General features: G+C 37.1%; 1 protein-coding gene across 2 annotated transcripts in view; it reads left to right on the top strand.

The window, feature by feature from the left end:
• gstcd (glutathione S-transferase, C-terminal domain containing) overlaps positions 1-24,683 on the top strand; it is a 60,295-nt gene that overhangs the window by 22,330 nt on the left and 13,282 nt on the right. For both annotated transcript variants that reach the window (XR_016090947.1, XM_088913437.1), the window contains exons 6-7: positions 24,218-24,333; positions 24,553-24,597. Coding sequence is in view for 1 of the 2 variants with exons in the window: in XM_088913437.1 (XP_088769563.1) it covers positions 24,218-24,333; positions 24,553-24,597 (161 nt within the window). In the remaining variant the exon portion in view is untranslated. The remainder of the gene's footprint in view (positions 1-24,217; positions 24,334-24,552; positions 24,598-24,683) is intronic.

The raw sequence follows: 24,683 nt of genomic DNA, 5'->3' as shown, positions 1-24,683 counted from the left end.
GTATTGGCAGGGAAAGTGAATGATTGAATTCCCCTCAGAAGAAAAGTGGATTTTCCAGTTGTCCTACAGCATGTTATCATTATCATAAATATCCTCTTTCATCACTGTCTCATGACTACTTGGATGTGCTTGGGCCTGCTCAATTTTTTGCTTGGTGTTTTATCCACCTTGTTACACCTCTGTGTCTCCTCAGGGTTATTTGTTTTAATTTGGCAGGAGTCCTTGTCATAGTACATCTCCATCATTCAATTCGAATATGTTTTTCAGGATTCCCTAGTTTCAAAATCTATTTGAGGAAACCACTTCATAAATTATTAATTATTTGGAAAGAAGGTAACAGAATTTGAGTGCAAGACCAAACAAATCACAACCAATGTGAGATGAGAACAACCAATGTAGTTCTTTAATGGGTTGTGACTGGTGTTGATGTAACAATGGGTATCCACCTATGAATCACATATTAAAGATGTGTTGGAATTAATAAACAGAAAAAAATGGTTGTCTCTCTTGTATCCTTTGTGACATTGTCTGGTTCACATAAACCTTATCTTATCATGCCTTACAAAGTAGCCCATCAGAACCATCAAATATACTGTAATGCATAGCCCAGCAATGACTTCTGTATTGAAATATGTTCTTTATTTTGACTCAAGTACATCCTTACACCCATATCACAGGGCCTGGTTTGAACAGAATGGAATGCAAGGGGCACTGTTTAGTGTCTGAGCTGTGGAAATGAGTTTGTTTGATTTGAAGGGGGAGTGAATTCTGTACCACGTACTATGTAGCTGAAATCAAACAGATGTCCAGTGGATCTCTACGTCCATTATCCTGACAGGCATAAAAGACAATTGGACACAGAGATTCAATTCAGGGCATTTTAGTTTTTAAGCCCTCGTCTGGATTTCGGCTTTCTTTAATTGGACTGTGAGAAAAAAACTGTGACCTTTCATACCAATTGTGAAGGTTATAAGAATATGGTAAGGCTTTGGGGTAGGTATTCCATCTCTAAAATAAATTCCTTTTAACTTTACGTTTCTGTTGTCCAGATAATGCAGTGGATTAATTTTAATTTGGCTGCAAAACAGCCATCTGTGAATTGCCTTCATCGCCTTTTCCCTAATGACACCAGAAATGCTGTATAATAGAAAAAACATTTTAACGAAACAGACCACAGGTCATATCTAATAACAGTAAAAACGAATCCCAATACACTCGCTAGAGAAAGAAGAGATCCACTGTTCCACTCAAAAGGAAGCTAGTTTTGTAGGTTTGGACGTAATTAGCATGAACCTGTATGAACTGATAACCTTTGTGTTAAGATATGCGCTGATGTTTGTCACACTTCATTTCCATTCTTATAGAGTCTTTAAAAGTATTCCCGGTCTACTGCATCAGAATTAGCCTTTCATCAGAATTTGTGCTACCATCTTACCTTGCTACCTTTTCCTTCATTGCAGCTATTTTCCCTGAACTGCAACCTACAGTATGGAGTCATAAAATAGAAATAGATAAATAACATGCCCCATCACGTTTATATCTTAATCCTTTTAGATATTTTTAATAGTAAGTATAATTATTTCAGACACAGTGAAAGCAATAGCTGAAAAGCCAATTCCCTTAGCAGCATCACTTTACTGCCTTCCCACAATGCGAAACACAATGGCCCCGCAGTGTGATGTGAATCCCCTTTATCTCACACAGCAGCAGGATTCTGGAAGAAGACAGGCAGAGCTTTGCTTTGTCGGCCCCCTGTGCCCTTAAGATTTAAGAATGAAGCTTGTACAAGAAGGAGGCAGCATTTGGATTGCGGCCAGAGTATTACTAATCCCGGGGATATGCTGTGGGAATGGGGATGGAGCCGCTTGGCTGTGATTTACAAAGCCTGCAGGCAGGGAAGATGACATGCTTTCGATAAAGAGCAGACCATCATGGCACATTACCTGACAGCTAAGACAAACAAAGGGGCTCACTGTAAAAAAAAAAAGTGACAAGCCTTGTGCCTGATAGCATTTCCAGGTATGGGGTGGTAGGTGATGAGTTGGAGTGTTTTGGTTGTGATTTTCTTTTAATGACGGGGAAAAAGCTTCCATTATCAGTGTCTGCACTGCATGGTGGTGTTACCTTACATAGCATTAGAGGTTGTTGCAACCAAAGAAGCTATGAGGTTTCTGCTAAAGCCCTGGCTATGACATTATAAGGCGTATCATAGCTTTTGAGTCTTGTACAAGGGATGTTTACATGAGAAATGCACAATTATGACAGATATTTTAAACAAAGCCAGCTTTCAGTACTGTTTATTCTAATGTTTTCGTCTAAACATCATCATTATCGAGCATGAGTTGTGTGTTTTCAGTATTAATGGCCACATGGAAAGAGGCTGTACTATCTAAAATGTTTTCTGGACTTAATACATTTGCAAGGACTACACTTTGAATATGGCAGTTTGATCCTTTCATTACACAACATATTATGGATGGATGAAATTTATTTTTTAGTTACACATGCAGCTATTTTTGTCTTTTACTGGAAAAATGCAAGTTTTCGCTTTTAATATATATATATATTAAACTTAGTTGTTTTTGTCATTTGGACACTACCATCTCATTAAAAAGGTCCGATCACTTTTCACGTTATAGATTGTAGCAAGCTAAACTTGCGTAATTCAAATTGAATTGCACAAAGAATATAAAAAGGTTTTAAATCTATAAATTGTGCATTCTGATAGATAATGCTTTAAAATATCAGGAATAGAGCAATGATTACCTTTAAAGCCAAGATCCAAGAACCAAGTGAGTGATGTGATATGTGCGATTCAACTATACTCCATAAATGCAGTAAAATTAATCAGATGTATTATTCTTCATTAGTTCTTGGTTTTGTTTACTGCTCCTTCTACCTCTTAAACCTACTTCATAGTAGCATTACTATCCTATAAAGGAACAAGTAATAGGTTTATTCCATGCTGAAAAAAAGAAGAAAGAGAACACAACGTTTCGGCCGTGGAGCCGAAGAAGGCTCCACGGCCGAAACATTGTGTTCTCTTTCTTCTTTTTTTCAGCATGGAATAAACCTATTACTTGTTCCTTTGCAGCCTACGCATGCTGATGCAGCTACCCACCTGAACTATTACTATCCTATAGCCTAATCACACAATAGTTGCACAAGTTTGGGTCTCATCATTACTACACTGGGACACGCAGAAGGAAAGCCAGGTTGCTGCTGTATGTACTGTTGGTTGAGCAGTAGGCAATACTCTTCCCTCTGCACCAGAAAGAACTACTGTATACCCCAGTATGGAGACAGGGGAGACTGTGTAAGAAGAGCAGTCATTCAGGTAAGACAGTAGATCAGTGTGCTGACTGCCCAGTTATTAGAAGATCCGTTGACACTATTTAAAAGAGTAAGTGTGCTCTAACCCCCAATGTTCTGGCTAAATTCCACCTTGGGTATGTACAGTCTAAAACCAACGAATTGCTAATGTATTTTCTCACTTGTCTTGCTATTCTGCTGTGTAGTGAGGCTGCTGGTATGTAAAGACTGCCAGATATCCCCCAGGTGGGTGTTGTGCTTCATCGATGGGAGATCTGTGTTCCTTAAAGTCTTGGATGAAAAGTGCTATGCAGACGCTGGCAATTCTAAATTCTTAGCCACCAGTAAAAAGGCACTAGTGAAAGTGTGTTTTTCATCTTTCTTTGGTAAATGAAATTGCTACAGTATATAATATGTGTTTGAACAATAAAAAGCTCACCTCAGCTCATTTCTTTTTAAGCTCAGAAGAAAGCCCAAACTATGACAATCACATTATTCACATGAAATCTTCCCCTAATTTATTTTCCCCTAGTTCTGTCCATTGGGACCGACTAAAATTTCAGATGTAAGGATTCTTGCATACTGGCACAGTGTTCTTCACTATTGGTCGTGACTTACAGTAGGTTATCTTTTTCCAAATTCGTCACATCTCATTTTCTACCCTCTTAATCCTGGTGAGGGTCACAGTGATAACAGGCAGGGCAGACAAGACTTCCCTTTCCCTGGTAACTGTCTTCAGCGGGATTCTCCGTAATTCTTCATAAGTCCCATATAATTCCTCCAGCATGTCCTGGGTCTGGAAGCCAGGCAGGAGCAGGACAGATATTTCCAGATTCAATATAAAGAAATGTTCCTGAATTTTAAGCCTAATGAATATGGAATTTTCTCATTACTTCTTTCCTCTTTTTTATAATGTATGCAACTGACTAGAAAACCAGAGAAGGTTTTCAAGCCCCCTCTCTGAAATCATCCATCCTTGTCTGTGAACGGAATGTGCATAAACTGTTTTGCATTCCTGGAAGTTTTTTTTTATTTTATTTTTTCCGAACAGCCACTTATTATGATGTGTTCACATCACAGCTCCTGGTTACAAACCGTAGAACCACACACAGGGGAAGAATGAGGAAGTATAGGCAGACTCCTTCATCCATAGCCAACTGTGCATCGCGGCTGAGAGAATCCTGGTCACAGTCGGCTAGTCACATAACCCAGGCTCAGACTGGCGACGCTGGAGTTGCAGAGCTCGAATACACTTGTGTGAGGGCCTTCACCTGTTCGGACACTTGGGAACTAACCTCCCTCTTTGATAAAAAATATCTAGTTTTATTTCAAATACTATTTTTTCTGAGGAATAGATTTAGAAGAGAGACGTTATCTAAAACAACCAATTTGCATTTCTGTTCAATTCCAAAATACAATTCAATTTTTTTGTTACAAAAATGTTCTGTGGCTTGTGAATTTTTCCACTTATATTCTTACACAGCCGTAGTGTGTGACCAAACTGGCTTTGCATGGTACTATATCATAAGCATCACCACCAGCTAATCTCTTAGTATTCCTGTTAGTTATGCATCTTGTCCTGAAGTGTTTTGTATGCAAGATAAGGCAGGTATGTTCTTTTGTGTGTCCAGATTCCTGGAGTGACACTGCTTTTCAGCACTTGCATTGTTATTTTATAAATGTGAAACATTGGCCCTAGACCCTTGAAGGAAGCGGATTCTTAAATTGCATTTTTTTTTCTGAAAACCATTTTTGGAGGGGGTGAGAAGGAAATATTTAGAGAATGACTACTCCAAATTCCATGGGCTTTTACCAGCTATTTGTTCATAAAAATAAGAAATTACACATTACCACATCCTAAAGGATAGTTTTATATCATTCATTAGGATTTTATTTCACTTCATTACAGTTCTCACACATCGTCTAACCATTCAAACTTTGAATCAAAGCATATGCCTCATATTTAAACACTGCTTTGGGAGCTACAAGGTGCTGAAGTGAAATAATTCGTTACTGAAAGTCAAAAGGAACACTTACAACTGCTGTAAATGTGCAAAGTTACTGTTGGGAAAATTACATGCTCCTTTTGTAGAAGGTGCACGGATATTTAATTGAAGGCACATGGCAAGTAATTGTATGTGTTTATTATTTATATTATGCTGATTGACATTTGTCAGATTCAACAGTCAAAGTTTGGCTGGAGTGGTCAGTCATGAATAAGCAATGAATCAAAATCAGAACAAAAACAGTTAAATAAATATGGAAGCTTTATTTTTCTAAAAACATTGATATTCAAATAATTTAAAAAAAAAACATGGGGTTATTAATATATATCAGATGGTGGTTGCTGTCTCGTAGTGCTGGGGTCCCATGTTCACATGTTCTCCAGGTGTGCCGATTTCCTCCCGCAGTCCAAAGACAAACTGGTTGGTTAACTGGCTTCTAGGAAACCTGGTGTGAGGTGTAAGTGTGTGCACGTTTGTGTCCGTGTATTTGATTGTGCCCTGCAATGGATTGACATCCAATCCAGGGTGCGTTTCCCCCCCCCCCCCTTGCCTGTCAGAATAGGCTCCATCTTTTGGATAAAGCGGTCATAAAATGGATAGATGTATATCCGATGAATTTCTGAAGACAGCATTTAAAACATGTTTTACAAATACAGTTTGACTTGTAATCAAAATGTCACTATTTAAACATTAAATCTGACAAGAGAATCTACCTAATTTCTGTGTGCAATGTTCCTAATTCCGCATGTGCCAAACACTTTAAACCCTGGATTGAAACTACATTGCAGGCATACCCCAAATGGCTATAGTTTGATGGACTGTCTGTTCATTTGCTTGCCTTCAAACAACACCAGTAATCTTATACTGTAGTAATGGCCTGACTGTTACAAGGTCAGCTTTTTAAGGATACTTATTGAAGAAGAAAAGAGTAATCCTAAAACTCATTTTTTTTCCCACAATTCCCATCACTTTAATCTAGTTACAAATGGCACTATAGAAAAGTCGGCAATCCAATGCAATCATTTTTCAAAGCTTTTTCAATATAAATTTTCTAACATACAGAGTCAGATTGTATCTTATGATTCCAGTTCTGAGAATAATGTATTTTCTTTCAAGTTAAATGCAGCTCTGCTAGCAGAATTTCATGTAGTATTTCTTCAGCAGCTGAATTACTCACTAAAATCATCCAAAATGATCACTGCAGTGCTTCCTAATGTATCCTAATGTACCTACCACATGTTCTCATGTGGAACTCATTCTCTCTGCCCTGCTGTGTTGAAATTTTGCTCTTCTCTATCCCATTGTCACTAAAATTATCAGTGAATCACTCAGGTATGGACTTGTTCTCACAGCTCTTATACTTGTACTTACCTACTGTTTAAAAAAGCAGAAGGTAGACTCCAGCCTTCTCAGTAATTATCAGTCAATGTCCAACGTACCCATTTTGGCACGGGATAGTGTAGGATATTGCTCTTTAGTTGCAACCTCACTTATCTGTAAATAAAGTATGATATATTAGTCTTTTCAGTCTGGGTTCAGAACTATGCAATAGCACAGAAACCACACTTGTTAGGATCACTAAACATGCTTTTGCTTGTTTTTATCTATTTTTTTCCTGCTGGAACCTTGTGCTGCCTTTTACATTATTGATCTTATCAACTCATTGAATATATTGGAGAGAGTTGTTGGTATAACTAGAACTGCTTTGTTATAGTGTACACCTAACTGATGAAAAGCTGTTTGTTCAAAACAATTTCCGTTTCTCCTCAACACAGTCGGTGTCTTGCAGAGCTCTTTTTGTATTCCAACGCTTTTTAGTATCTGTATGTCACCATTGGCTCAGAGTCTTCAGAAGTATGGCATTAGTTTTGATTTCTTTTTTGATAACAATTTATGTGATCATGAAACCTGGTGTTAAGCAAGCACCCTTGATCTTGTCACACTGCTTTAGATGATGTTAAAAAAAGATGCCACAAAACTTGTTAACATATGACAAGACCAAAGTTAGTTGCATTGGTTATCCTTGTCAGCTCTGCAAATGTTTCAACCTTAGTTTGGTTATTGACAGTCCTAGAATTGGTCTTAAATATTCAGCTGTGAAATCTCTGTTCAACGTCGTATTCAGAGAGTTGTAAATTTAACTTCATGATATTGTCTATATCCATACATCTCTTCCGGTCTGATACAGAAATGAATGCATGTCTTTTCCAGGCTTCATTATTGTAATGCAGTACCCAAAGATGTTCTTAACATGTTGCAGCACATTTCAGGATTCAACTACAGTACTTGGGTTATAACCAGACTTAAATGAATGAGCATATATCATCTTTTTGTTTCCTTGCACTGGCTCCCTGCGTATTTACAGTAGGAATAAAAAAATACAGCTGTTCACCATTACTGGCTTGAATGGTGTGTCTCCTGACGGTATTATGTGATGAGGCTTTGAACACTGGGAGCCTATGGTCTCTACTCTGTTGCTCCATCACAGTGAAATAATATCCCATCCACATCAGAGCTTTCAATTCAGTCAGCAATTTCATATCCTGTCTTAAAACATTATTTTATACCATTGTGCTACAGTACAATTCTGTTTAATTTACTATTTTAATTTGAGTCTAGCTTGTCTTTTATGTGACTTTTTTATTATACAGTACCTTAAAATGATGTATGAAGAAAGGTACATTTATTACAAAACTTAGAATTCTCAACATGGAGAACTTGAAGTCCCTTAACAATTGTAGGGAGAGAGCAATATCTTTCTGGGGTTTGAGGACTGTTCTAATGCCCAGCACACTGCGCACACAGAAGCTGTATTTGCATTTGACAAAACACACAGGCAGTCACTGAAAGTGCATAGACATGAAAAAATACTCAACTCTTTACAACAATAGTAACCAGCAATGATCTGAAAAATTTAGTAACATAAGTCCACATTGTAGTTTGCATTGATGAGTCCTGAGTCACCAAGCAACCTTTACATTATCTTTTAATGGTGAAGTAGAATTGAAAAATTCTGAAAAATTATTGCATTTTTGCAATTTTTAGAACATTTTATCTTGCAGGAATTGTAGCAACAGGGTACTGTAGTTGTGAGATTGGATTTTCATTTAATTCATACTTTAAACAAATGTCTCAATTTAGTCAAGCCATTACCACTGCTTGTGTTTACTGTCAATCTTTTGCTAGCTGATTTTGAAAAGCAATGCAAAGTATTGTAAGAAGAAAGAAGTAACAGTAGGTGTAAGATGCTGTTAATTGTTATTAAAAAGCCTTCCTTCTGATATGGTAATTGTTATGGTCTACACAACGCTTAATGAAGAACATATGGCCACTATGAGTTTCATTGTTACCATCATAATTTCCTCCCTGTCCTTCTTATCATCATCATTTAAAACTGCAGAGACATGTCTGTGAAATTTGATGTTCCTTTGCCAGAGAGAAAACATAGCTTTCTGCCAAACAATCATTGTGCAGTTTTACACTTGGTTTCCCCTGTGTCACTGCAGTTGCCTTGTTATTCCGTGATGTTTATTTAATTATATCGCCCCCAACGACGTCTTCACTCTTATTCTATGCATTGACAACATTTTATGCTTGTATTCGGTTTTAATATATGTATAGACATGTTCAAAAAGAAAAATAAAGCAAACGAGAGCTAACTGTGTATTGCTACACTAAAATGACCCACAAAGATTTCTGTTACTGTTGATTTGTTTGTGTCAGAGAATTGTTTGACGCATTGAAGCTAGAAAACATTTGTCATGCTTCCAAACCTAATTTTAAAAAAAGAAAGTTTACAGAAGCCATTTAGCCCATCTTGCTTCCTTGGTTATTAGTAGCTAATCAATCCAGGAATCTCATTGATCTGTTTCTTGAAAGATTCAATAGATTCACTTTTAACAGTATGTCTGAGTAGCTTGTTATACAGTAGATGCCTGGCATCCTTAATGTGAAGAATTGTTTTATGTTCTTAATCTTAATTTCAAGAGTTCTTAACATTTGGCATTTCTGGATTCTTGTTGTATTGTTTATTCCTGAATAATCTGTTGCAGATTTAGGAAATGCTGTTCTCCATTCCTTGAAGTCTTTCCAAAGCAGTAATATCCTGAATTGTTCACAGTGTTCTAACAACATCATTGGATCATTTTAGCAAAGCTTCCCCGTAATTGGCATTCTGTATTTTTTTGCAGTATATCCTAGTATTTTACTTCTGGCCTATATTAACTAGAGGAGGACAGGGATGACACAATAACCTAAAACTCTTTCAAAAGCTGTTTCTTGAAGGTTAGTGCCATCCATTTTATTTTTTATTTTTCTTTTGTCCCTTACCAGCATATAATAATTTGCACTAGTCTGCATTACATTTTATTCGTCATATATCTGTCCACTTCTGAATAGTGTATACTGTATATATACCCATATATCTTTTTCAGTTTCCTTTATTGCTTCAACCATGCTTGCAGCTCCTTCAATTTCAGTATTTTTTGCAATGCTGACAAGTTTACTAGCTATTCCAGAATCAAGGTCATTGATATACGCTGAATATTAAAAGAAACATCACTTTATACCTGCAACCACTTTATGTGCAAGAGATATAAATCTTCTATAAATCTTATTTATAGAAGTTACATTAACATTTTATCGAACAGACAAAACAATGTGGGGACATCACTGAGGAGGCGTTGCTGTAAGAGTGATGTTTTGATAGGTGAGGCTCAAGAAAAAAACAGACACAAAAAATATAGCCATAAGGTAAAAATAACGTACTCTTTACTGAAAGTGCCAGAGAAACTAAAAAAAATTAAACAAAGCCCAGTTGTTCTTTGAGCTATAGCTAAACTTATTCAGTGGTTCTTTATAAATAACCAGGCAGCAAAACCGCTCACCTGCATCAAGACAAGTAAAAAAAAAAATCTTGCATAAACCAAAGCTCTCTGTAACCTTTTTTCACAAAAAGTCACAATATATCCAGTGGTCTGTTAGTCAGTCACTTCCTCACTCATTTCTCCCTCTGGTGCAGCACAAATCAGAGGTTCTGCTCTGTATCAGAGGTCTGCAGCTGAGAAAGCCTTCATTTTCTGTTTGTTGGCTGTCGCCCAACCAAATGTTTTCCTGCAATGCGTGAGGTGATAGAGGAAAGGAGGTCATACCCCACAGCTTCGTGGGCCATGTAGTTTTGACAATCTTTTCCATCTTGTTCCCATTCACAGCCCTCTTACAATTGGCTGATTCATTATGATGATCTAGAATTTATTATACTATGAAAGTCACAGGCTGGTAGTATGATTGGCCACTGCTGGAAGCAATACAAGCAGTACACCTTTGACACATGCTTTGCACTGTGTTGCAGATCCCATCTTGTGGGATTCGGTCCCATTCCTCTCATAGGGCCTACACACGCATGAGCCTTTTCATTGGTCTCTGAACCTTAGTTGCCACACTTTGTCCCAGCTTGTCCCACTAACGTTCAGTGGTGCTCAAGTAAGCCAGTGTTATACAGTAGAAGTATCATGAGGACAAGCATTTTTATCCTGGAATGTTGTTATGTCTTGGATGGTCCTACAGGAAGGGCAGAAAGTGTGGTTCCATTACTTGATTAATGCACTTCAGGACAGGTATGCTAGACTAAAAGTGGAATTCTGTAGCAACTAGACCTCCATATTTGGCATTTGAACCTACCCAATGTTTTTGGCGAGGTGTCATGACTCATGGTCTGCCAGATGTAACGTCTTGCCAGGTTAGAAATTGCTCTTAGAAAGTTATAAGGTTCTGTTGATAAATTGGGCATTTCAGTTCTTTTCCATTTTTCTGTCTTGGTTTTCGCCAGGCTTGACATTCATGACAGGTAATAGTGCTAATGCTTATGCAAAAATAGTCACTCAAACGTATCATGGACAATCATAAATAAAAAAAAGAATCAAAAGCCAAAAATCTATATTTTATTTTTCTACATAAATATAATGATAAGTTTCATTGTTCAGTAAAGTTTAGAAGAGCAGCCATCTTGCTTTCTAAAAATGTTTAATGCTATTTTAGGGCTTTCTACTGTAGTTCTGTAACAAATTACCTAGGCCAGAACACAGGGGTGGTAGAGAGGTGTTATCATGCCATCAAGCCAGAATAACATTGGTGCTCCGGGTTAATTTTTAAGAAAGCAAGAAAAAGAAAACTTTGAGGGTCTTTTGGCAAATTTACACCCTGACATTCTTTCATTCCCTCAGAAAACAGACTTGGTTTATTTTATAGATTAAGTGCAGCTGAAAGTAACAGGATTTTGAACGCATTACAAGTCTTCAGGCATTGTGTCTTAGATTCCCTGTTTTACTAAAGCTTCCAAATGAAACAAAATCTGAACGAAACACTTAATACCAGGTCAGAACTTCATGTTCAATTTCACTTTTAAAAATGTGTTTCATATTTACCTACCCCGTCTTTAATTGTTTTTTATTTATATTTTTGGTAAGCATTTGTAATTCAGTAATTCGTGTGTAAGGTGTGCTTGTTTTCAGAAAATAATGCTATTGCTGTTTAGAAGTCTACAAAAGGTGGATATACTATGTACAGTATGTGTACTGTACTTCATTTATTTTATCATCTAAAACTGTATCTCTACGTGAATATTTACATTATTTATTGTTCAATACATAAAATAGTTTGTATTCTATGCTTGAAAGTTATATCCACCTATCTGTTTTCTACCCACTTTATCCAATACAGGGCTACAGGGGAGTCAGAGCATGTCCCAGTAAGCAGTGAGAGCAAGGCAGGATACACCCTGGATGCAACGCTAGTCCTTTGCAGGGCACACACAGACAGAAACATGCATGCATTCACACAGAGCCGAATGTCCCAGACACCAATTAACCAGCAGTACGAGTATGTCTTTGGACTGTGGGAGGAAATACATATGAATGGGGGAGAACATATGATCTCCATGCAGATAGCACCCCATTGAACCCAGGGCCCTAGTGCTGCGAGGAGGTAATGCTAATCACTGTGCCACCATGCTAACCTTATAAATTATGCATTTATTTTTTCACTTATTTGCTTGTTGCGTATTTAACCCACAATGCATTGATAAAAGAAAAGGCTAATAATACATAATTCCTGTGTCTACAATGGTTTAAAGATTTGGGCAAAAAGTTGATGTCTAAGAACATATTTAGTACAATGATACTTTTTTTTCTGGTGTAGGTCCTGTATGGTAATCCCATGCCACGTTCATTTCTAGGGTATCTTTCACCACAACTTGTAAACTGTAACATTAATTATTACTGTGTAATACAGTAAAACATTTACTCTTATTTTCCTCTTACTCTTTTTCATGCTTTAGACTTTTTTCTTTATGTTGGGGCCCATTCAGTATTATCTGTGAATTAGTACCCAATGCATGGTTCTGAATTTTGGCACCAGCTGGTCTAACTATATGAACTCAGCTATCTTTTTTGTATGCTTTGCATGGCCAACATGTCAACACTGTCATAATAAATGTTCAGAAAATTTCACACTTAATGTGGGATGAAAACATTTTAGAGATGCCCATTTGTTCCTCATAAGAAGTATGCAATTCAATATCAAATCACAGTTTGCGAATTAAGTCCCCTTATTATCTATCATTGTTCAACAGTTGTTTGCAGATTTATTTTTTTAACGTTTTCCACATTATTTTTCAACTTTTCAGAGCCATGTTTAAAATTACCGTGTCAACGTGTGACAGGGAGCAAATTCCTAAACTACAATAAGCCTCCAAGCTAGTCCGTCTAAGAAGATTATGCATTGATATGTTGTTCCCTTAAATACACTCAATATTCAAGTCATATGTTAACAAATGCCAGCGAGTTTAGATTCTTTTTTTTATAGGATATTTCTCATACATGATTGTATTTTTGTGCAACATAATGGTGTTTTAATCGTCAACATTACACATACAGTACACATTGACTCTTGCCTTTTTCTGACAATAAAAATAATTACAAAAGCAATCATTTAAGTACTGTACAAGTACAATTGTACATTTATGTACAATTCTTTTACAAGCATTTTTGTAAAATCTCTAAAACTGGAACTAAAAATTACTTTTAAAATGACTAGAACAGCACTGGCAACCTCAGTTTTTGACAATGAGGGAAAAAGAAGGTAGTAGTTGTACTTGTTATCACTGAAGAACTTCACTTGGAAGCAGACATACTGTAGGTAAACATAAGCAAGGCCCAGCAGTCCTTGATCCTGCATCGTGTTTATAGATTTAGTCAGTCAGATAGTATGTGCAGGGCCGAAAGTGTAGATCCTAGGGTGATAGGATTCCTCTGCTTGCAGAGAGCAATTTGCATTCTCTCCGATTTTGTGAACAAAAGGAGTAGCTGTTGAGATTCGGACTTATTTGTTTTTCACTCACCTGGCTTGCATTTTGTCTGGGCCTGGTCTTGCATACTTTCTGTCTCAGTGACAATGGGGCAGGATTACTCTTCCTTCTTTCTCCATATTGTTTTATTGGCTGCCAGTAGAGCTTTTATTTTTTTTAAAAATGCTCTGTAAATGTTAAGATTTCAAAGATTGGACAGGATTTGTTTTGTCTTTTTATACTGTATACCATTTTATATTTCTGATTTATTAATTATGTTGTCCAAGCTAAAAGTATTCTTGAATAATAAGATTGAAAGTACATTTTTAACTCAGTATTAACTGGGGTTTTTTCTTACGGAAGGAAAACAAACCTGGTATGGAAATAACTGCAAAATATCTATCAAATGTACTTTAGCAGTTGTGTTGATTCTTCATGACATGTTTATCATTCTTTGCTTTATTCCCCTATAGCAATGGATGTACCTGGGTTTACAGCCATCATCTGTCTAAGACATTTAATAAACTTAATTTGGAAAGCATGTTCTTTTTGGAATTGCCTGCTTGAATCAGTGTTTATACTGTATATCACATTTTGGGAGCTGATCAAAAAAATCCTCTTCTTCAGTCTTAGTGGGTGGCCACCCTTAAAATATTCCATATTATCCTACTTCTGCTTTTCTTATCCCAAGTGTGCATGACTCGGCACCTCTTTCTCGCTGGGTGACCTCAGGAGTGCTCTTTCAAAACAAACTGGTGCTTTACTGGCGCTGTAACAGCAAATCACTCAGCTTGCTCCAGCATGAGGGAGTGGAACATGTTCTTTATCTTCCACTGCTTCTGTATAGGTGGCATCAGCTTTATTACAAACAGCTCAGTGTTTCCCTCAGACAAAAATACACACCTGTGAAGAATATGTACTACTTGTGATGCACTGCAAATGAATTGAGTTACAGCCCTGTATAATAAAGCTGTTTACTTACGTGCAGCTTACGTTTTGCACATAGTGAATGAAGATTTGAATTTTCTCAGCCATGTCAGCCAGTTGCTTTGACTCCAGCACACAGGAGAAGGTATATCTTTGATGACAGTAAAGCACCACGAGTCTGAAAATATGGTGAAACAAACAAAGCAGAGCAGAATGCTTCCTGTTATTTCACAGTTCATTCAGTCCTTTCCATACCACAACGTTTATGTATATTTTCTGTCTTCCAATATCCCTGTAAGCTGAGTGAAAAATATTTAAAAAGCCAATGTTTTGTTTTTGTGCTTAGTTTTGTAGGGAGATCATATTCAAATATGTTTTATACTTGATCATTGTTGCTGAATTTTGTGTTTATGTTGAGCAAAATTACCAAATTATTTGTTTCATAGGTTCTGATGCTTTCACCCTTGCAAATGAATGTACATTTGTCATGCACACAGGAGCTGTCATGCTTTAAATATGTCTTTATATCGGTGCTCATAGGTTTTCAGAATCAGCATGCAACTTGAGTGTAAATTACTCTTCCATTTCGTCTTGTTACCATGGTTTCTTCTACCGTAGAAGTGTTAATAGTTCCACAAAAATTTAAACTTAAAGACAACGGGATTGAAAGAAGATAATTTATTTATAAGATGCATTGAATGATACATCTTGAAATGGTCATCTGGAGTGAAGATTTGACAATGGCAATATACAGTATATATTTTTTTATTTTTCTTTCAAATTAGTCAGCAATTTGTAATGGCCAGTAGTTCATTGTCATAGCCCCTGCAAGTAACCATGGTTTGGACTGTAATGCCTGTTCTTATCTCGATACTGCCAATCTGTTGGACTGCCAAAGGCAAAACGGAGATCTCTCTGGTGTTAGCTCAATGTGGCTTGGTGAGAAAGAACAACATAGCCCAACACCCATTGCAACATGCTCAGTCATGTTGTCTAAGATAAGAATGTAAACCTCTTCTTTTGGGATTTAAGATTATGATTTCACAGACACTTGGGCAGATGGATTCCTGGTAGATGCTGCTATCGTGCTATTTATCTCAGTAGATCTCTTTGATTTACTAAAAAGCTCCTTCTTTTGCCCTTATTTTTTATTTACTTTGGGTGATTCAAAAAATATTTCATTTGGGATTTTAGTAAATGTGACGTATGTTTCTCCCTTTGATGAAGTTCATTTGTTCAGAGTAAGTTCTGCACCCTAACTTAATATTATATTTTTTTTAAATTAGAAATATGATAGCATCCTCTTCCGAAATAATTGCTTGCAGAAATAAGTTCAATGAACCAGAGTTCTTTTTCTTGTTATTGCAGATTTTGATTTTGTTTTCTGTTGCTGTGGTAATGTGGCCCTTGGATAAGCTTGAGAGGTTTGGCATTCAGCTTCTTAACTGCTTTGCTGTTTATACTGGAAATGCAAGAGAACTTGAGACCAAGTGGTTTATCAATGTAATTCCAAAACTGGGCTCCTGGACTCTTGTGACTGTTTAGCCTATCTGTAATTTTTTGGAGTAAATGAAACATCTTTAAAAAACCTCAAAAGGCAAAGTATTATAGTGAAAACTTGATAATATTTTGTCAACAGCTTCTCTGAGTCTGCCCTTTTCCTGTCTTTATATGCTGTCCTAATTACTCTGAGTTTAATTATGGGTTGAACTGTAGGTGTCAGTAGTAGGTGACAGACTTCCCTCTAGACCATTGCTGATTAACGATCCTATGGTGCTGTTTGTAAGATTAGTTGTGACTCCAGTCCTGTCTAAATCTCACACTGTTCTCCTATATTCAGACCTGCCTGAACTCCCCCATTAGATCAGATGGCAATTTTTTTTTTGTCTTTTCCATCTGATCTACTGTGCAAGTGGTGCTGCTGGGGCAGATTTGATGCTGCATAGGTTCAGGGCTGCTCTTCAGTGATACAGTAGATGAAGTGGGGCTTCTGCTCTTTATAAAGTGCTTTGAGATTGTTCGAGTTGAGTATATTATATAAAATTAAGCAATTGTTATTAATTATTTAATTAATCTCCAGGAGAAAAAGGGTTAAAGAACAGTATTCCGTTATGAACTTTGTAACATCACATGAGAACAGTGCAGTCACTGTACAACCTAAGAAGGGTGAATGGAGCATTAGGTTTAATAATAGTGTATGTCTAATAATTGAGTAAAACCTACAGCACAAACCACTTCAAGAACTGTTTAACATGTTTATTTCTAACAGTTTCAACCAGTTACTAAAACAGTTTAGCATTTCCACTTATTTTTGCACATCAGAGGATGCATTCATTAAAATACAACATTTTGTTATTTTAACACTGCCACATTCATAAATCACTTTAATTAAGGATGCAACACATTCCAAGATATGTGTTAATATGAGATATTGCCACATCCTGGGTTGCTGCTGAAGGCTTTTGCAAGCATGCCAGTAACACATACCCTGTTAAGAATTATTGTTTAATTGAGTTCTGAGCATTACATTATAAATCAATTCCCTGCATTACAAGCTACATCTTGTCACACTGAACCGCACCTATGAGATCATCTATAATCCCTAACTTGCATCATCCTCATGTTTTCAGATGACATATCTGAACTGAATGACTTTGTCTTTGCTTGATTGTAGCCACTATTGATTTTTTTTAATTGGGAACCAGTGATATCTTTAGTGTAGGATTGAATATATAGGCTACCTCACAGCCTTTGGTAGTTGGGAGTAACAGTGATTATGACATTTTAAATCCCTCAGGATAATAATATTATAATCCTCACAATTATATAGCGCTTTCCTGGACACTCCACTGAAAGCGCTTTGCAATGTGTAGCCCCCACCTGGATGATGGGACGGCAGCCAAAGTGCACCAATTCATAGATGGGGATTACTAGGAGGCCATGATTGATGAATATCAGGGGGAAATTTGGTCAGGACACTGGGGTTATACCCCTACTCTTTTTAAAAAATGCCCTCTGATTTTTAATGAGCAAGGGGAGTCAGCAACTTGGTTTTGCATCTTATCTGATGGAAGGCACCTTTTTTACAGAATAGTGTAAAAATACTATACTGGCGGCATTAGAACCCACACAGACCGCAGGGTGAGCGCCCCCTACTGGTCCCACTAACACCTCTTCCAGCAGCAAACTTAGCTTTCCCAGGAGGTCTCCCATCCAAGTACTGACCAGGCTCATACCTACTTAACTTCCAGTTGCCAGTTGTGAGTTGCAGGGTGGTATAGATGCTGGCATAATGAGATTAGATTTAAGCAGCATGAGAATATTAGTGACCTGATACTTTAGTCCACTTGGTATAATCTCACAGAGTCTCAACTTTTAAAATTTACCCCATTTGGCAGTCATACAGATACAGTTCTTACTCTGTCATTGTTACTGAGCATGTTACCCTGCAAGACATTTCCAGTTATTTGTATTTTTAGCTGGGTTGTTCGGATAATACAAGGGGATTTCCATTTTAAAAGTACAGTATACTGCATATAATAAGACTAAGTAGTATAAACAAAGGCTTTCCTTTAGTACATAAGTGAGGAATGAGTTGTATCTAAATGTTGTTCTTTTAATCATGTATATAGAAGGTTGTTGTTTGGAACTAGTTCTAGCACACCAGAAACAAGGCAGCTAAAGCATTAACATAATAGTTAATACATCAATGTCTTACAAAATTTAAAGACATAAGCTCTATGAACGATATGTGGCCCCTTTAGAAATTCCTTAGAAAGACCTTGATGAGGTTCCAAATGGTTTATGGTGACTATTTAGCATGCTGGGCGTCCATACAGTGTTTAATCTTCCAGAGCAGACATCCAATTCTTTGAAACTAGTGCCAAAACAGCAGTGAAGTATTAGTTGTGTTTTCTAGTTGTGATTTTGAGCTTTGGTTCCTCTATTGAGATTCAGGTTTTGGCAGACAGCAAGCTAGGAAGATTTCCTGATTTTCTTCTTGTGTGCGAAGCGAGAACAACTTGTGTTACATTCTTTAAGAAGAAGACAGGGAATATTGAACTGGAGAATTGGTGTCTGTACTTCTCAATTTTTGTGATACTGATTCACCGACCGTGGTACAAACACTTGGGTAATGGTTTAATTAATTAAGGTTGTTTTCCTTGTTTATGTTATGATCTGTTTTCTTCATTTTAGAGGGCTTTGTTGTTTGAAGAATGGAGATTATGACAGATATTTTGTATTCCTTTAACTAGATGCATGAAATTGGGATTTATTGGTTGTCAGGTTACTTATTTAAGGAGATGCAATGTATTGACAGCTTCAGAAAGAAGAAGAATTTCATGGCATTGTTCCTTAGCTCTGATCATTGAAGGCCACTGTGTAGCATCAATAAATCATTACCTTCCTTACAGCTAAGATTTAATTAAATTTGTGCAATTAAGTGGTAATTTTGTTCAAATTTGTAATTAAGACCTCAGGTACTGGAGTAAAAATTTGAATATCCTGAGACAATGGACCATGAATGAGAAACATGAACATGCATTTTCCTTTTGCAACTCATTTGTAAGTACTGGACCGGTCACTGTTTTTACTCACCTGATATTTGGCAGACACAGCTGTTATTTTCATTGGGGGCCAGAGAGAAGGCTAGGTTTCCAAGGAGACAAAAGGAAACTAAAGAAAACGGAGTGAATTTTCTTTGCTTACGCCAGAACTGACACTGCAGCTAAAAAGGTTCTGCAGTACCCAGTTTCTGAGACCGGTTATTCAATCTCGGTAACAAAATAAATCCATTGATGTCATAAAAATCTTACAATTTTCAAATTAAGCACAAAATATTGAACTTTGCGAAAGTACAGTATAGTCACCATGTTGTTGAGTTTGTGCAAATTGCGACTTGATGCGGCCCTTCCTGCTCACTAGTCACTGTAATGACTAATGTTATATGATGTATTAACAAATAAGAACAGGCTGTACAGCAGATATTTCAACACAGAAATGTTCTAATGTTGAAGAGTAAATAATATTTGTTGGCAAAAATCACCTCTAAATCGAGGGCAATATTTCTATTGGATTAACATAGAGGTATTCACTAGCCTGCATGATTACAATGTAATAAGGCCACGTACGTCCCCGGCCTCATTCTGAATCGCAGAACCTGGCACTGCGCATGCCTGGAAATTTAATCTATTTTATTATGTAAATTGAAGATTTTACAAATTACTGTGTACATATTACTTTTATTGTGGTTTAAAATGCACTCATCAATGCTGATTCTTTCTAACCCCGAAATATAAAAATAGTGTTTCCCTTTAAGAGGGCATTAAAGGTTCCTTCTTTGTACGTCACAATGTCGGATCTCAATCACTCATGCTACAGTATATTTACATTTACTGCTTTTGCATTAAAAGATGAGAAGACCTAGTAGTATCATGATAAGTGCTTGATAACGCAAATGCTGTGTTCCTGACTGCAGGAACATTTCAAATGCGAGTGTGTGCCAACAGAGCCCCTGTCACACTGCAATGTTTTTGCCTGTGAGAACATAAAATGTTGAAGCGCGTTCTTGGAGCACATTGTTACAGTTTAAAAATATCACTATGCCATAAAAATTGCCTCACCCTTTTAAATGCCCTTTAGCATAAGAATTTTCTGTTTTCTGCAGGAGCAAGGTATTAGACATGAAGGGGACAGTTTTAATAAAAACAAGGTTGCTATCCAGGTTACAGCAAAAAGATTGTTGTTTCTGAAAAAAAATGTTTCTGACAGTCTACAGAAAACTTTTTTTTTCTAATAGTATGAGTAAGAGTGAAGGACAAATTCACTAGTTTCTTCTCTGTGAAAATAAAGACAAATAAGATGCATTTTTAATTACTAAATGAAACCCAAGGTCGCATTATGCATTTTTGGTAGGTAGGTAGAAATTTGAAAACTGCAGCATTGATTAATCTAATTGAGATCCTCAGTATTTTTAAGTATCATAGATGAGACTACTGCTATTTTAAAAGATCATATTCTTTTCCCCAGCAAACATAAGTACCTTCTTGTGCCTAACAGAGCTCTTATTGTACTGTGTATTTCCAGACCATGCATCTCTGTGCTCTGTAGGAAGAAATGTGTGGAAGAATATGGACTGCCTGAAGGAAGCTAGAACAGTGAAAACTGATAAGCTTGTTGAGTATATGTGTATACTCAACAAGTTTGATATATATGAATATATATGTAATATATTTTTACAAAGAAACTTTCTTGGCTGAATTTTAATTCCTTTTCGCTTTCATAATGATTTTAAAAGACCTGTCCACAGAATAATATATATACATTGTATGCAACTACATCAATTCTCTATAAGCTGACTGAGAAAAATTGAATTAATCTCTTGTCAGATACGTTCCAAAACAGCAGTACAGTATGTGTAAACATTTCCCTCTTACATTCCAGCAAGTCTTTTGTTGCACACCATACCTTTTATGGGGAAAATGTGCCTTAAGTAACTAAGCTGTTACACACCTGTTGCTATATATATATATGGGTGTCCCATCCCATCTGTACTGCTGTGAGGTGTTAACAATTTATTTGAGGCAGATTCCTTTATTTATGAGAATGCCTGCTTTGGAAATTGCTAGGTGCTGTGCAGCTTTAATTGTCGGGTGATAACTGCCGTGACACCACCAAAAGTGCGTTCAGATGAGAAGTGTAAGCTGCAAGCCAATCCACTCACCGGGCTAACCGCATGAAAGGCATGAAAGCCCTGATGACTGCTGCTCTAATTATTGTAGCACAATGGCACATCAAAGAAAGCCAGCACATAGCTGCAGCGCTTTCTGTGCTGAATTACACATGTGGGCCGAGTGCCTTTTTTCACAGGTCTTAACCTGATCCAGTGGGCAACGCATTCTGAATGTCATGTGGTTTATCTCCAAGCTTCTGCAGGATCACTGCAGGAAGCACCAACATAATCTTTTTAATACAGACTGAGTGCCCCAGGACAGAAGGTGTTAATAGCTATAATTTGCATCCTGAATATAGAACACTTTGCTAGTTGGATCACGTTTGCTTCCTTTATTGAACCTGATGCTTGGTTACTGCACTGATGTCTCTCGTCGCCTTTATTTTATGTTTTTTTTTCACTTTTGTGTAACGTAGGCACACGTACTGTGCAGGTGTTTGGAGTTGCCTGTTATGAGCTGGTTGCATGAAAGAGTGGGCTGTCATATTTTGCAGTGGACAGTAGTAAATGGCACTCATCTAACTAAATACTTTTAGCATTTGTTTTCTCCTAAAAAAATGTGTATTCCTAAGTGTGTCATTTTCCACATTAGTCAATTCTAAAAACTGACTAATGTAAAATTACAATGTATGTTGCTGTTCCTTCTGTCTAATCAAGATCATATACAGTACAGTAAGTATGATTTTGAATCTGATGAGCCTATCCCAGTTGTAAGGTTAAACTACTGTATATAATTCCTTGACTTTTCTTTTTATTATTTTGGTGATTAAGGACTTGATCTCCACCTGCACTTAATAGCCAAGCACAGGAGGGTGTTGATGGAGTAAACATGATTATTACCATGAATAAGCAGAATATTTAAAAAAGTTTTGAAAATAGAGCAAGCATGTGGGAAAGAGTTCCTGAAGTTTGCATGGTCAACCCTTGTACAAATCTATTTTCTGTGGATTTTGCACTTTACTCCCAGCCTCTAAGGATGTGTTTGCAAGGTTATTTGGTGTCTCAAAAATGTCCCCATGGACTTGTATGGATGTGTACTTGGACTGGCCTTCTGCTTTGCAGCAGACTCCAGGGTCTCAATGACCCTGACCAGGAATAAGCAGCTATTTGAAGATGGATTGCTGGACGATACAGTTTGAACTTCCTGCTTTACACAATTATGGTATGACGACTGACATGCATCATTTTCTGAAATGCGTGAAAAGGAAAAGCGTGTATAATGTGTTGCTGCTATTCCAGCATACTGCTTATTATAGCGTGACACGAAGCAAAAGAAAACTGTCATCACGTCTGATTTACAATCATGATAGAGTAACAGCCAGATGCTGATTTCGGGATTGAGGGTTCAGAAATATGGTGTGAGTTAATAAGGCACATCCTTCCTCCATTGCTCTTCCCCAATCTCTGGAATCTTTGTTTGGCAAAACATTGGCTAATGTTTGTTCTCGTATCACCCAGATGGCATACCTGCATAGTGGAATCCCACTCGGCTGTTTTAAAAGAGTATGTAAGGCAGAAAGTTAGGCAAGGAATTATTCTGAAACAGACGTGACTTATAAAATAGGCAAGTGATCACTTAATATAGCAAAATCACTCATGGTGCACCACAGCTGCAAGATATTACAAATAATCAGAAAATGTAGAAGGATAAAAGGGGAAATTAGGACCCTTTATTTACAACAGTGTTTAACAGCATTTGTGGGAGGCATTTTAACAGGGATTTCTTTTTCGCTTTGTAATTTGAGCAAAACATAAACTGAAAAGGTCCCACTTGCAAACTAGCTCACATAAACACTTCCTTCCCCTTGAAGAAAAGGGTGGCCCTCATTAATTATTACCTGTAATGTGAAGACCTCTCTTCTGGGTGGTGTCTTTATTGTGTTAAAGCACAGTTGCATGAGCATTGAAACGGTTTTTCAAGGACATTTTTTACCGTTAAAAACAAGTGAATAAAATTATGCGGAGATAATTGCACCACAATTTTAAGACACCTTTTCAATACTGTAGTATGCAGATGAACACTTGTTATACTGTATGTTGGGATTTTTTAAGGAGCTTCAACAAAACCTTCCATTTAAAAAAATCCCTATCCATGCACATCTGCATGTTGGAGCATCACATACAACACCAGTCCTGTCCTCTGTTGTTGAAAGATTAATTCTGGCCCATTTCAAGATTACACTGGGGAGAGCTAAATGTTCTGTTTATGTAAAACCATAGAGCAGTTTCATTTTATCGTATTTCATACTTGCTATTTGTCATTCCTTTTGTTTGGATTGCATTGCAGTGTTTTTTTTTTCCAGACTACTGAACTGTTGGAAACCGACTGCAAAAAAATAAATACATAGCAGGGAAGTCAATCAGTGTGTCACCGTGCAGTGAATCATGGGGAAATTTTTGTGAAAGCAATTTTGAATTGATATGCTTCCTCTTATCCCATTCCCTTAAATTCAAACTGTCAGAAACATTTCATGGTGAATTACCTGAATAGGTAACAAGCAACATCAGACCATATCCGAGAACAGTGTTTTGCAGCTTTTGCATTTGCATCTGTTTAAACTCGTGCACTTGTTCATTTTGTTTTTAAAGAAGTCTATTTAAACACCATTTGCTCAATCATTTTACATCACGACATAAAAGCAAACCCTTCTTTTTTTACGAAGGATTGTAGGTCTAATTTTCCTCTGTGTACAAAACTGCAATTATCACTGTTTTACCACGGTACAGGCAGTGTGTACCTTAGTGGTAAATACAAACCCATGGCTTCTTAGAAAAGTAAAAAAAATATGACCTACAGTACATCAGGATCCCATGATAAGAATGTAGTCAAAGTAATTAACATATTAAAATTGCGTATGCTTTAACGACACAGTTAACAAAATTTGTTTTTGGTTTCAGGAAAAATGTCAGATGTCCGTGCTTTGAGGAAGCAGCAGCAGTTGAACAACCTTGTTGCCATGGTGACAAAAGTGGCCCAGCCTGGTGACACTGTAGTGGATTTCTGCAGTGGAGGGGTAGTGTATAAGTAATGCTTTGTATCAGTGACCTGTCTCCTTTCATCCTGCTCCCCCACGGAATTCTTGTCATGCCATGTAGTCATTCCTGAGACGATGTTGAGATTTTACCCCATTGTACGTTCTCAGGTCTGTGTCCATGTTATGATAGATACCTAGAAATGGACTGAAGCTGTGCGATGTCCTCTTTGAATTTCTCTATTTTGTCTTTGTTTTCAGGGTCATGTGGGGATTGTTCTTGCTCACACCTTACCAGAATGCCAGGTGAGGCCTCAGTGAAACTATCCCTTTCTTCTATTATGGACTACATCTTGTTCAAACGTTCCATTGTGTGTGCCAAAGTTGGAAAA

Source organism: Atractosteus spatula, chromosome 1, assembly GCF_055471065.1.
Source record: "Atractosteus spatula isolate fAtrSpa1 chromosome 1, fAtrSpa1.hap1, whole genome shotgun sequence".
In the NCBI taxonomy this organism is placed as follows: Eukaryota; Metazoa; Chordata; class Actinopteri; order Semionotiformes; family Lepisosteidae; genus Atractosteus; species Atractosteus spatula.
Note: the sequence above shows the minus strand (reverse complement) of the source record. Positions and strands in the feature narration are given on the sequence as shown.